We start from the raw sequence: 12,500 nt of genomic DNA, 5'->3' as shown, positions 1-12,500 counted from the left end.
AGAGGGGTAACTGAATGCATGTAGAGGACAGTAGAGGGGTAACTGAATGCATGTAGAGGACAGTAGAGGGGTAACTGAATGCATGTAGAGGACAGTAGAGGGGTAACTGAATGCATGTAGAGGACAGTAGAGGTAGAGGACAGTAGAGGGGTAACTGAATGCATGTAGAGGACAGTAGAGGGGTAACTGAATGCATGTAGAGGACAGTAGAGGGGTAACTGAATGCATGTAGAGGACAGTAGAGGGGTAACTGAATACATGTAGAGGACAGTAGAGGGGTAACTGAATGCATGTAGAGGACAGTAGAGGGGTAACTGAATGCATGTAGAGGACAGTAGAGGGGTAACTGAATGCATGTAGAGGACAGTAGAGGGGTAACTGAATGCATGTAGAGGACAGTAGAGGGGTAACTGAATGCATGTAGAGGACAGTAGAGGGGTAACTGAAGGCATGTAGAGGGCAGTAGAGGGGTAACTTAATGCATGTAGAGGACAGTAGAGGGGTAACTGCATGCATGTAGAGGACAGTAGAGGGGTAACTGAATGCATGTAGAGGACAGTAGAGGGGTAACTGAATGCATGTAGAGGACAGTAGAGGGATAACTGAATGCATGTAGAGGACAGTAGAGGGGTAACTGAAGGCATGTAGAGGACAGTAGAGGGGTAACTGAATGCATGTAGAGGACAGTAGAGGGGTAACTGAATGCATGTAGAGGTTAGTAGAGGGGTAACTGAATGCATGTAGAGGACAGTAGAGGGGTAACTGAATGCATGTAGAGGACAGTAGAGGGGTAACTGAATGCATGTAGAGGACAGTAGAGGGGTAACTGAATGCATGTAGAGGACAGTAGAGGGGTAACTGAATGCATGTAGAGGACAGTAGAGGTAGAGGACAGTAAAGGGGTAACTGAATGCTGTAGAGGACAGTAGAGGTAGAGGACAGTAGAGGGGTAACTGAATGCATGTAGAGGACAGTAGAGGTAGAGGACAGTAGAGGGGTAACTGAATGCATGTAGAGGACGGTAGAGGAGTAACTGAATGCATGTAGAGGACAGTAGAGGGGTAACTGAATGCATGTAGAGGACAGTAGAGGGGTAACTGAATGCATGTAGAGGACAGTAGAGGGGTAACTGAAGGCATGTAGAGGACAGTAGAGGGGTAACTGAATGCATGTAGAGGACAGTAGAGGGGTAACTGAATGCATGTAGAGGACAGTAGAGGGGTAACTGAATGCATGTAGAGGACAGTAGAGGGGTAACTGAATGCATGTAGAGGACAGTAGAGGGGTAACTGAATGCATGTAGAGGTTAGTAGAGGGGTAACTGAATGCATGTAGAGGACAGTAGAGGGGTAACTGAATGCATGTAGAGGAAGGTAGAGGGGTAACTGAATGCATGTAGAGGACAGTAGAGGGGTAACTGAATGCATGTAGAGGACAGTAGAGGGTAACTGAATGCATGTAGAGGACAGTAGAGGGGTAACTGAATGCATGTAGAGGACAGTAGAGGGGTAACTGAATGCATGTAGAGGACAGTAGAGGGGTAACTGAATGCATGTAGATGACAGTAGAGGGGTAACTGAATGCATGTAGAGGACAGTAGAGGGGTAACTGAATGCATGTAGAGGACAGTAGAGGGGTAACTGAATGCATGTAGAGGACAGTAGAGGGGTAACTGAATGCATGTAGAGGACAGTAGAGGGGTAACTGAATGCATGTAGAGGACAGTAGAGGGGTAACTGAATGCATGTAGAGGACAGTAGAGGGGTAACTGAATGCATGTAGAGGACAGTAGAGGGGTAACTGAATGCATGTAGAGGACAGTAGAGGTAGAGGACAGTAGAGGGGTAACTGAATGAATGTAGAGGACAGTAGAGGGGTAACTGAATGCATGTAGAGGACAGTAGAGGGGTAACTGAATGCATGTAGAGGACAGTAGAGGGGTAACTGAATACATGTAGAGGACAGTAGAGGGGTAACTGAATGCATGTAGAGGACAGTAGAGGGGTAACTGAATGCATGTAGAGGACAGTAGAGGGGTAACTGAATGCATGTAGAGGACAGTAGAGGGGTAACTGAATGCATGTAGAGGACAGTGGGATGGCCTTCTCACCTTCTTCACTGGCCAGAGGTAAATCGCTCGCCAGGAAGCTTAAGACACAGACACCCGAGTCCACATGAACCAGACATGGCTTAAAAGGCATTACAACTCTGGGAGCTTTTAACTATGTTGTTATATGTTGGCACCAATAAAAAATGGTCTGTCTTACTCACTCTCTTTGTGCGTGAGTGTGTGTGTCTTACTCTCTCACTCTCTTTGTGCGTGAGTGTGTGTGTGTCTTACTCTCTCACTCTCTTTGTGCGTGAGTGTGTGTGTGTGTGTCTTACTCTCTCACTCTCTTTGTGCGTGAGTGTGTGTGTGTGTGTGTCTTACTCTCTCACTCTCTTTGTGCGTGTTTGTGTGTGTGTCTTACTCTCTCACTCTCTTTGTGCGTGTTTGTGTGTGTCTTACTCTCTCACTCTCTTTGTGCGTGTGTGTGTGTGTGTCTTACTCTCTCACTCTCTTTGTGCGTGAGTGTGTGTGTGTCTTACTCTCTCACTCTCTTTGTGCGTGAGTGTGTGTGTGTGTGTGTCTTACTCTCTCACTCTCTTTGTGCGTGAGTGTGTGTGTGTGTGTCTTACTCTCTCACTCTCTTTGTGCGTGTTTGTGTGTGTGTCTTACTCTCTCACTCTCTTTGTGCGTGTGTGTGTGTGTGTCTTACTCTCTCACTCTCTTTGTGCGTGAGTGTGTGTGTGTGTGTGTGCGTGATAACATCATCCTATTTTCTAGGACAATGAGGTAGTTCAGGGTTGCTTTTCTGCCTATTCTCCCTTTTCAGAGAAAATACATGTCTCCACTAATATTGTTGGACATGTTTCCCAATTTCTCGTCTTTGGTTTTATCCCTTTATATTGCCTCAGACTTGGTCTTATACCTTCGCCTTTAATCATTGCTAATAAAAAATCAAATAAATCCCTGCTATGATTTTTAATGGCTGCCAATGCTTCATGTTGCCGAGCTGGCTATTGCCAGACGATAATCAACTGCTGGGAACACACAGCCGTTCACTGCACTACAGGGCACACAGACACACCACAGTCACATTGCTAGGGCTGGTCAGTAGATCCTCATTAGCTTAATACGCCGAGTGTACAAAACATTAGGAACACCTGCTCTTTCCATGACATAGGCTGACCAGGTGAATCCAGCTGGAAGCTGTGATCCCTTATTGATGTCACTGGTTAAATCCACTTCAATCAGTGTAGATGAAGGGGAGGAGGCAGGAGAATGATTGTTAAGCCTTGAGACAACTGAGATATGGATTGTGTGTGTGTGTGCCATTCAGAGGGTGAATTGGCAATACCAAAGATTTAAGTGCCTTTGAATGGTTGTATGGTAGTACAGTTGGTTCAGGCACACCGGTTTCTGTCAAGAACTGCAACTCAGCTGGTTCCAACACACTCAACAGTTTCCCGTGTGTATCAAGATTGGTCCACCACCCAAAGGACATCCAGCCAACTTGACACAACTGTGGGAAGCATTGGAGGCAATGGATAGAGGCAACATGGATATCCTCTTTAGGATATAGGATAGAGGGAGTAGAGAATAGAGGACAGAGGATAGAGTATAGAATAGAGGATAGAGTATAGAGAATAGAGAATAGAGGATAGAGGGAGTAGAGAAAAGAGGATAGAGACTAGAGGATAGAGGATAGAGGGAGTAGAGAAAAGAGGATAGAGAATAGAGGATAGAGAATAGAGGATAGAGAATAGAGGATAGAGAATAGAGGATAGAGAATAGAGTATAGAGGATAGAGGATAGAGAATAGAGGGAGTAGAGAATAGAGGATAGAGGATAGAGGGAGTAGAGAAAAGAGGATAGAGAATAGAGGATAGAGAATAGAGGATAGAGAATAGAGGATAGAGAATAGAGGATAGAGAATAGAGAATAGAGGATAGAGGGAGTAGAGAATAGAGGATAGAGGATAGAGAATAGAGAATAGAGGACAGAGAATAGAGGATAGAGGATAGAGAATAGAGGATAGAGGATAGAGGGAATAGAGGATAGAGGATAGAGAATAGAGGATAGAGGGAGGAGAGGATAGAGGATAGAGGATAGGGGAGTAGAGAATAGAAGATAGAGAATAGAGGATCGAGGAGGTAGAGAATAGATGATAGAGGATAGAGGGAGTAGAGAATAGAGGATAGAGGATAGAGGGAGTAGAGAATAGAGGATAGAGAATATAGGATATAGGGAGTAGAGAATAGAGGATAGAGGATATAGGGAGTAGAGATTAGAGGATAGAGGATAGAGGGAGTAGGGAATAGAGGATAGAGAATAGAGGATAGAGGATAGAGGGAGTAGAGGATAGAGGATAGAGAATAGAGGATATAGGGAGTAGAGAATAGAAGATAGAGGATAGATGATAGAGGATATAGGGAGTAGAGAATAGAGGATAGAGGATAGAAGGAGTAGGGAATAGAGGATAGAGGATAGATGATAGAGGATATAGGGAGTAGAGCATAGAGGATAGAGGGAGTAGGGAATAGAGGATAGAGAATAGAGGATAGAGGATATAGGGAGTAGAGAATAGAGGATAGAGGGAGTAGAGAATAGAGGATAGAGGATAGAGGGAGTAGGGAATAGAGGATAGATGATAGAGGATATAGGGAGTAGAGAATAGAGGATAGAGGATAGAGGGAGTAGGGAATAGAGGATAGAGGATAGATCATAGAGGATATAGGGAGTAGAGAATAGAGGATAGAGGATAGAGGGAGTAGAGGATAGAGGATAGAGAATAGAGGATTGAGGGAGTAGAGAATATTGGATGGAGGAGAGAGGATAGAGGGAGTAGAGGATAGAGAATAGAGGATAGAGGATAGAGGGAGTAGAGTATAGAGGATAGAGGATAGAGGGAGTAGAGAATAGAGAATAGAGGATAGAGGATAGAGGGAGTAGAGAATAGAGGATAGAGGATAGAGGGAGTAGAGAATAGAGGATAGAGGATAGATCATAGAGGATATAGGGAGTAGGGAATAGAGGATAGAGGGAGTAGAGAAATAGAGGATAGAGGATAGAGGATAGAGGGAGTAGGGAATAGAGGATAGAGGGAGTAGAGAATAGAGGATAGAGGATAGAGGGAGTAGGGAATAGAGGATAGAGGGAGTAGAGAAAATATAGGATGGAGGATAGAGGGAGTAGAGAATAGAGGATAGAGGGAGTAGGGAATAGAGGATAGAGGGAGTAGGGAATAGAGGATAGAGGATAGATGATAGAGGGAGCAGAGAATAGAAGATAGAGGGAGTAGGGAATAGAGGATAGAGGGAGCAGAGAATAGAGGATAGAGGGAGTAGGGAATAGAGGATAGAGGGAGTAGGGAATAGAGGATAGAGGGAGTAGGGAATAGAGGATAGAGGGAGTAGGGAATAGAGGATAGAGGATAGATGATAGAGGGAGCAGAGAATAGAGGATAGAGGGAGTAGAGAATAGAGGATAGAGGATAGAGGGAGTAGGGAATAGAGGATAGAGGGAGTAGAGAAAATATAGGATGGAGGATAGAGGGAGTAGAGAATAGAGGATAGAGGATAGATCATAGAGGATATAGGGAGTAGGGAATAGAGGATAGAGGGAGTAGAGAAATAGAGGATAGAGGATAGAGGGAGTAGGGAATAGAGGATAGAGGGAGCAGAGAATAGAGGATAGAGCGAGTAGAGAATAGAGGATAGAGGGAGTAGGGAATAGAGGATAGAGGGAGTAGAGAAATAGAGGATAGAGGATAGAGGATAGAGGGAGTAGGGAATAGAGGATAGAGGGAGTAGAGAATAGAGGATAGAGGATAGAGGGAGTAGAGGATAGAGGATAGAGGATAGAGGAGTAGAGGATAGAGGATAGAGGATAGAGGGAGTAGGGAATAGAGGATAGAGGATAGAGGGAGTAGAGGATAGAGGGAGTAGGGAAATAGAGGAGTGAGGGAGTACCAGTACCAGTACGTGTGTCTACCAGATCGGTGCATCATGTTATTAAAGTGGCCTAGGCTTGTTACCACCGTGATGCTGTGTTGGTTTGTGAGTTGATGGCTGCTGTGTGTCTACCAGTACGGTTGTGGATGATGTCATAACAGAATTGAACAGTACCTTGTACAGCCTAATGGCAGCCTCGTGTCGTTGGTTGGTGGCGTGCAGCCGCAGTTTATCCACACTGTTGCTGTAGTAGTCGCACGCGTTGCACTTCAGATGCACGGGGTTGCCGATGGCGACGCACTTCAACCTCCACTGGTTGGCTTTCCCTCCTTCCTTGATGTGCGCCACCAGCTGATGTTTCTGCATGTGTTTGTCTGTCTTACAGTGCAGCTGGAAGTTGGCCTTGAGCTGGGTGTTGTAGGTGCACAGCTTGCACTGGTACACATCTCCCACAATGCCACGCCACTCGTCCTCGGGCAGGGTGCGTTCCGCGTTGACGTGGGCGCCCAGCACCTCCAGGCTGTCGGAGGTGAAGCGGCTGCAGATGGAACACTGGTAGATGTGGACCGATGGGTCGCTGATGGGTGGGGAGAGCTCGCCACTGCCGCAGGAGAGGACGGACAGGTCGTCAGCCATCAGCTGACCACTGGCCAGACGCAGCTCCGCAGACAAGTCATTATTCACTGGGGACAGAGAGAGAGAGTGACGGTTAGAGAAAGAAGAGAGGTGACACAGAGAGAGTGATTTGGAAGACAAGGAGAATAAGAGAGAAGGAAAGGTAGAGGAGGTGGAGGTGGTGGAAGTGGATGTGGAGGTGGAGGAGGAGGTGGTGGAGGTGGAGGAGGTGGTGGAGGAGGAGGTGGAGGAGGTAGAGGTGGTGGAGGAGGTGGAGGTGGAGGTGGTGGAGGTGGAGGAGGAGGTGGTGGAGGAGGTGGAGGAGGAGGTGGAGGAGGAGGTGGAGGTGGTGGAGGTGGAGGAGGTGGAGGTGGTGGAGGAGTGAGGCATGAAGAAGAAGACTAGCCATAGCATAGCACTATAGGCCTCAGTCACACCAAAGGATTTGATCAATTAAAGCATTGCACAGACCCAGCGCCTACATACAAAGCCTTGACTATAAAAAAATATATAATAGGATTGGACAAGGATCAATTACAATCATCCCTTTCAACTTGTCAGCTTCCTCATCAGATAGTTTTAATGACTCTGGGCTAGGGCAGTGCAGGGCTAGCTTTAGAGTAGTGGGTAGCAAAGCTAGTAGGCCTTCTCACACAATATGAAACGCTGATCGATACAAAAGGAGCTCTGTTCTGTTACGACACTGCTTTCTCTCTCTCTCTCTCTCTCTGTCTGTCTCTCTCTCTCTCTCTCTCTCTCTCTCTCTCTCTCTCTCTCTGTCTCTCTCTCTCTCTCTGTTTCTCTCTCTCTCTCTCTCTCTCTCTCTCTCTGTCTCTCTCTCTCTCTCTCTGTCTGTCTCTCTCTGTCTCTCTCTCTCTCTCTCTCTCTCTCTCTGTCTCTCTCTGTCTCTCTCTCTCTCTGTCTCTCTCTCTCTCGGTCTCTCTGTCTCTCTCTCTCTCTCTCTCTAACTCTCTCTCTCCCTCTCCCTCTCCCTCTCTCTCTCTCGCTCTCTCTCTCTCTCAGTCCAAGGGGTTTTATTATCAGGGGAAACATATGTTAACTTTGCCAAAGTAAGTGAAGTGGATAATAAACAGAAGTGAAATAAACAATAAATAATGAACAGTAAACATTATACTCACAAACGTTTCAAATGAATAGAGACATTCCCTTGAAACGAATGTCATACTATGGCTATGTACAGTGTTACAACGATGTGCAAATGGTTAAAAATAAATACATGTAAATATGGGTTGTATTAATAATTGTGTTTGTTCTACACTGGTTCACCTTCTCTTGTGGTAACAGGTCACTAATCTTGCTGCTGTGATTTCACCCAGTAGTTATGAGTTTATCAAACTTTGATTTGTTTTGGAATTCTCTCTCTCTGTTGTGTCTCCTTTCCCAGAACATGTAGATAAAAGACTAACCCATTTGAATTGAAGAATTACACATTTGTATTTTTTTACAGTTCAAATCTGCTAATTTAGTCGTCATATTGTGTGTGTGTGTTCGTGTGTGTGTGTGTGTGTGTGTGTGTGTGTGTGTCTTTACACTAACGCATACTTACACTGACACTCCAACATACACCCACATGAAAACACACACACACACACACACACACACACACACACACACACACACACACAACACGTACATACAGGCACACTGTCGCCACACTTCCACACTCTGCTACTTTCTATTATCTATCCTATTCACTAAATCCCTAGGTATATACAGACACACTACTGTCTATTATCTATCCTAGTCACTAAACCCCTATGTATATACAGACACACTACTGTCTATTATCTATCCTAGTCACTAAACCCCTAGGTATATACAGACACACTACTGTCTATTATCTATCCTAGTCACTAAACCCCTATGTATATACAGACACACTACTGTCTATTATCTATCCTAGTCACTAAACCCCTATGTATATACAGACACACTACTGTCTATTATCTATCCCAGTCACTAAATCCCTAGGTATATACAGACACACTATTGTCTATTATCTATCCTAGTCACTAAACCCCTATGTATATACAGACACACTACTGTCTATTATCTATCCTAGTCACTAAACCCCTAGGTATATACAGACACACTACTGTCTATTATCTATCCTAGTCACTAAACCCCTATGTATATACAGACACACTACTGTCTATTATCTATCCTAGTCACTAAACCCCTAGGTATATACAGACACACTACTGTCTATTATCTATCCTAGTCACTAAATCCCTATGTATATACAGGAACACTACTGTCTATTATCTATCCTAGTCACTAAACCCCTATGTATATACAGACACACTACTGTCTATTATCTATCCCAGTCACTAAATCCCTAGGTATATACAGACACACTACTGTCTATTATCTATCCTAGTCACTAAACCCCTATGTATATACAGACACACTACTGTCTATTATCTATCCTAGTCACTAAACCCCTATGTATATACAGGAACACTACTGTCTATTATCTATCCTAGTCACTAAACTCCTAGGTATATACAGACACACTACTGTCTATTATCTATCCTAGTCACTAAACCCCTTCGTATATACAGGAACACTACTGTCTATTATCTATCCTAGTCACTAAACCCCTATGTATATACAGACACACTACTGTCTATTATCTATCCTAGTCACTAAACCCCTATGTATATACAGACACACTACTGTCTATTATCTATCCTAGTCACTAAACCCCTAGGTATATACAGACACACTACTGTCTATTATCTATCCTAGTCACTAAACCCCTAGGTATATACAGGAACACTACTGTCTATTATCTATCCTAGTCACTAAACCCCTACGTATATACAGGAACACTACTGTCTATTATCTATCCTAGTCACTAAACCCCTAGGTATATACAGGAACACTACTGTCTATTATCTATCCTAGTCACTAAACCCCTACGTATATACAGGAACACTACTGTATATTATCTATCCTAGTCACTAAACCCCTAGGTATATACAGACACACTACTGTCTATTATGTATCCTGTTTTTGCTTTGTCATTATGGGGTTTTGTGTGTAGATTGATGAGTGTGGAAAAAACAATTTAATCAAATTTTAGAATAAGGCTGTATCATAACAAAATGTGGAAAAAGTCAAGAATAGTCTGAATAAGACAGCCAGGGAGAGGAGAAAGGGAGGACAGAGGGAAAAAGAGAAAGGATACGGAGGACAGAAGACAGAGGGAAAAAGAGAAAGGATACGGAGGACAGAAGACAGAGGGAAAAAGAGAAAGGATACGGAGGACAGAGGACAGAGGGAAAAAGAGAAAGGATACGGAGGACAGAAGACAGAGGGAAAAAGAGAAAGGATACGGAGGACAGAGGGAAAAAGAGAAAGGATACGGAGGACAGAAGACAGAGGGAAAAAGAGAAAGGATACGGAGGACAGAGGGAAAAAGAGAAAGGATACGGAGGACAGAGGACAGAGGACAGAGGGAAATTATGGGCTATGAGTTATGGGCCAGATAGACACAGAGAAATAGAAGAGAGAGACATATGTTCTAGAGGAGGTATGGGCCAGATAGACACAGAGAAATAGAAGAGAGAGACATATGTTCTAGAGGAGGTATGGGCCAGATAGACACAGAGCAATAGAAGAGAGAGACATATGTTCTGGGGGAGTTATGGGCCAGATAGACACAGAGAAATAGAAGAGAGAGACATATGTTCTAGAGGAGGTATGGGCCAGATAGACACAGAGAAATAGAAGAGAGAGACATATGTTCTAGAGGAGGTATGGGCCAGATAGACACAGAGCAATAGAAGAGAGAGACATATGTTCTGGGGGAGTTATGGGCCAGATAGACACAGAGCAATAGAAGAGAGAGACATATGTTCTGGGGGAGTTATGGGCCAGATAGACACAGAGCAATAGAAGAGATAGACATATGTTCTAGAGGAGTTATGGGCCAGATAGACACAGAGCAATAGAAGAGAGAGACATATGTTCTAGAGGAGGTATGGGCCAGATAGACACAGAGCAATAGAAGAGAGAGACATATGTTCTAGAGGAGTTATGGGCCAGATAGACACAGAGCAATAGAAGAGAGAGACATATGTTCTGGAGGAGTTATGGGCCAGATAGTCACAGAGCAATAGAAGAGAGAGACATATGTTCTGGAGGAGTTATGGGCCAGATAGACACAGAGCAAAACTAAGAGAGACATATGTTCTGGAGGAGGTATGGGCCAGATAGACACAGAGCAATAGAAGAGAGAGACATATGTTCTGGGGGAGTTATGGGCCAGATAGACACAGAGCAAAGGAAGAGAGAGACATATGTTCTAGAGGAGTTATGGGCCAGATAGACACAGAGCAATAGAAGAGAGAGACATATGTTCTAGAGGAGTTATGGGCCAGATAGACACAGAGCAATAGAAGAGAGAGACATATGTTCTAGAGGAGGTATGGGCCAGATAGACACAGAGCAATAGAAGAGAGAGACATATGTTCTGGAGGAGTTATGGGCCAGATAGTCACAGAACAATAGAAGAGAGAGACATATGTTCTGGAGGAGTTATGGGCCAGATAGACACAGAGCAAAACTAAGAGAGACATATGTTCTGGAGGAGGTATGGGCCAGATAGAGACAGATCAAAACTAAGAGAGACATATGTTCTGGAGGAGTTATGGGCCAGATAGACACAGAGCAATAGAAGAGAGAGACATATGTTCTGGGGGAGTTATGGTTCAGATAGACACAGAGCAAAGGAAGAGAGAGACATATGTTCTAGAGGAGTTATGGGCCAGATAGAGACAGATCAAAACAAAGAGTGACATATGTTCTGGAGGAGTTATGGGCCAGATAGACACAGAGCAATAGAAGAGAGAGACATATGTTCTGGAGGAGTTATGGGCCAGATAGACACAGAGCAATAGAAGAGAGAGACATATGTTCTGGAGGAGTTATGGGCCAGATAGTCACAGAGCAATAGAAGAGAGAGACATATGTTCTGGAGGAGTTATGGGCCAGATAGACACAGAGCAAAACTAAGAGAGACATATGTTCTGGAGGAGGTATGGGCCAGATAGACACAGAGCAATAGAAGAGAGAGACATATGTTCTGGGGGAGTTATGGGCCAGATAGACACAGGGCAATAGAAGAGAGAGACATATGTTCTAGAGGAGGTATGGGCCAGATAGACACAGAGCAATAGAAGAGAGAGACATATGTTCTAGAGGAGGTATGGGCCAGATAGACAAAGAGCAATAGAAGAGAGAGACATATGTTCTAGAGGAGGTATGGGCCAGATAGACACAGATCAATAGAAGAGAGAGACATATGTTCTAGAGGAGGTATGTGCCAGATAGACACAGAGCAATAGAAGAGAGAGAAAGAAAGAGAAGGAGAGAGTGACAGAAAAATAAAGCGTTAACAGTCACCCTGATTCTCACCTAGCCCAGAGCTGAGTGCAGTAGCCGTATTGGGGTCCAGCTGGAAAGGGTTAATAATCATCTGGGCGTCTGGGCCGGGGCTCTCCAGCTTGACCCCGGTCAGGCCGATGTTCTGAGCCAGGTAGTACTGGTAGAGCTCAGCCTCGGCCGGGGCCAGACCCAGGTGCAGACCGTGTTGAATCTGCTTCATGTTCTGTTGCAGCAGCATCATGTTGTGCATGTGTTTCTCGCTGGTCATGTGGATGCGCAGGTTCCTCGCCACGTTGGTCTCGTAGTCACACACCTGGACGAGGAGGGGAGGTGTACATATATATATATATGAATAGGTTGAATGGGTTGTCAAAGGATGTGTGGTAACTATAGTACTCATATACAGGTGTACAAGTTTACAAAGTCGAAAAGTGTCAGTCAAACAGAGTAAGAAGAAGCTACGTCAAGACACT

The 12,500-nt window shown here is 44.5% G+C and overlaps 1 protein-coding gene across 1 annotated transcript in view; it reads right to left on the bottom strand.

Annotated features, from left to right (window-relative positions):
* The window catches only part of LOC115130089 (zinc finger homeobox protein 4-like), a 176,348-nt gene that overhangs the window by 100,740 nt on the left and 63,108 nt on the right, over positions 1-12,500 (bottom strand). The window contains 2 exon segments of the mRNA XM_065019287.1: positions 6,172-6,680; positions 12,058-12,340. Coding sequence (XP_064875359.1) covers positions 6,172-6,680; positions 12,058-12,340 — 792 coding nt within the window.

This window comes from Oncorhynchus nerka, linkage group LG6 (assembly GCF_034236695.1).
Source record: "Oncorhynchus nerka isolate Pitt River linkage group LG6, Oner_Uvic_2.0, whole genome shotgun sequence".
In the NCBI taxonomy this organism is placed as follows: Eukaryota; Metazoa; Chordata; class Actinopteri; order Salmoniformes; family Salmonidae; genus Oncorhynchus; species Oncorhynchus nerka.
Note: the sequence above shows the minus strand (reverse complement) of the source record. Positions and strands in the feature narration are given on the sequence as shown.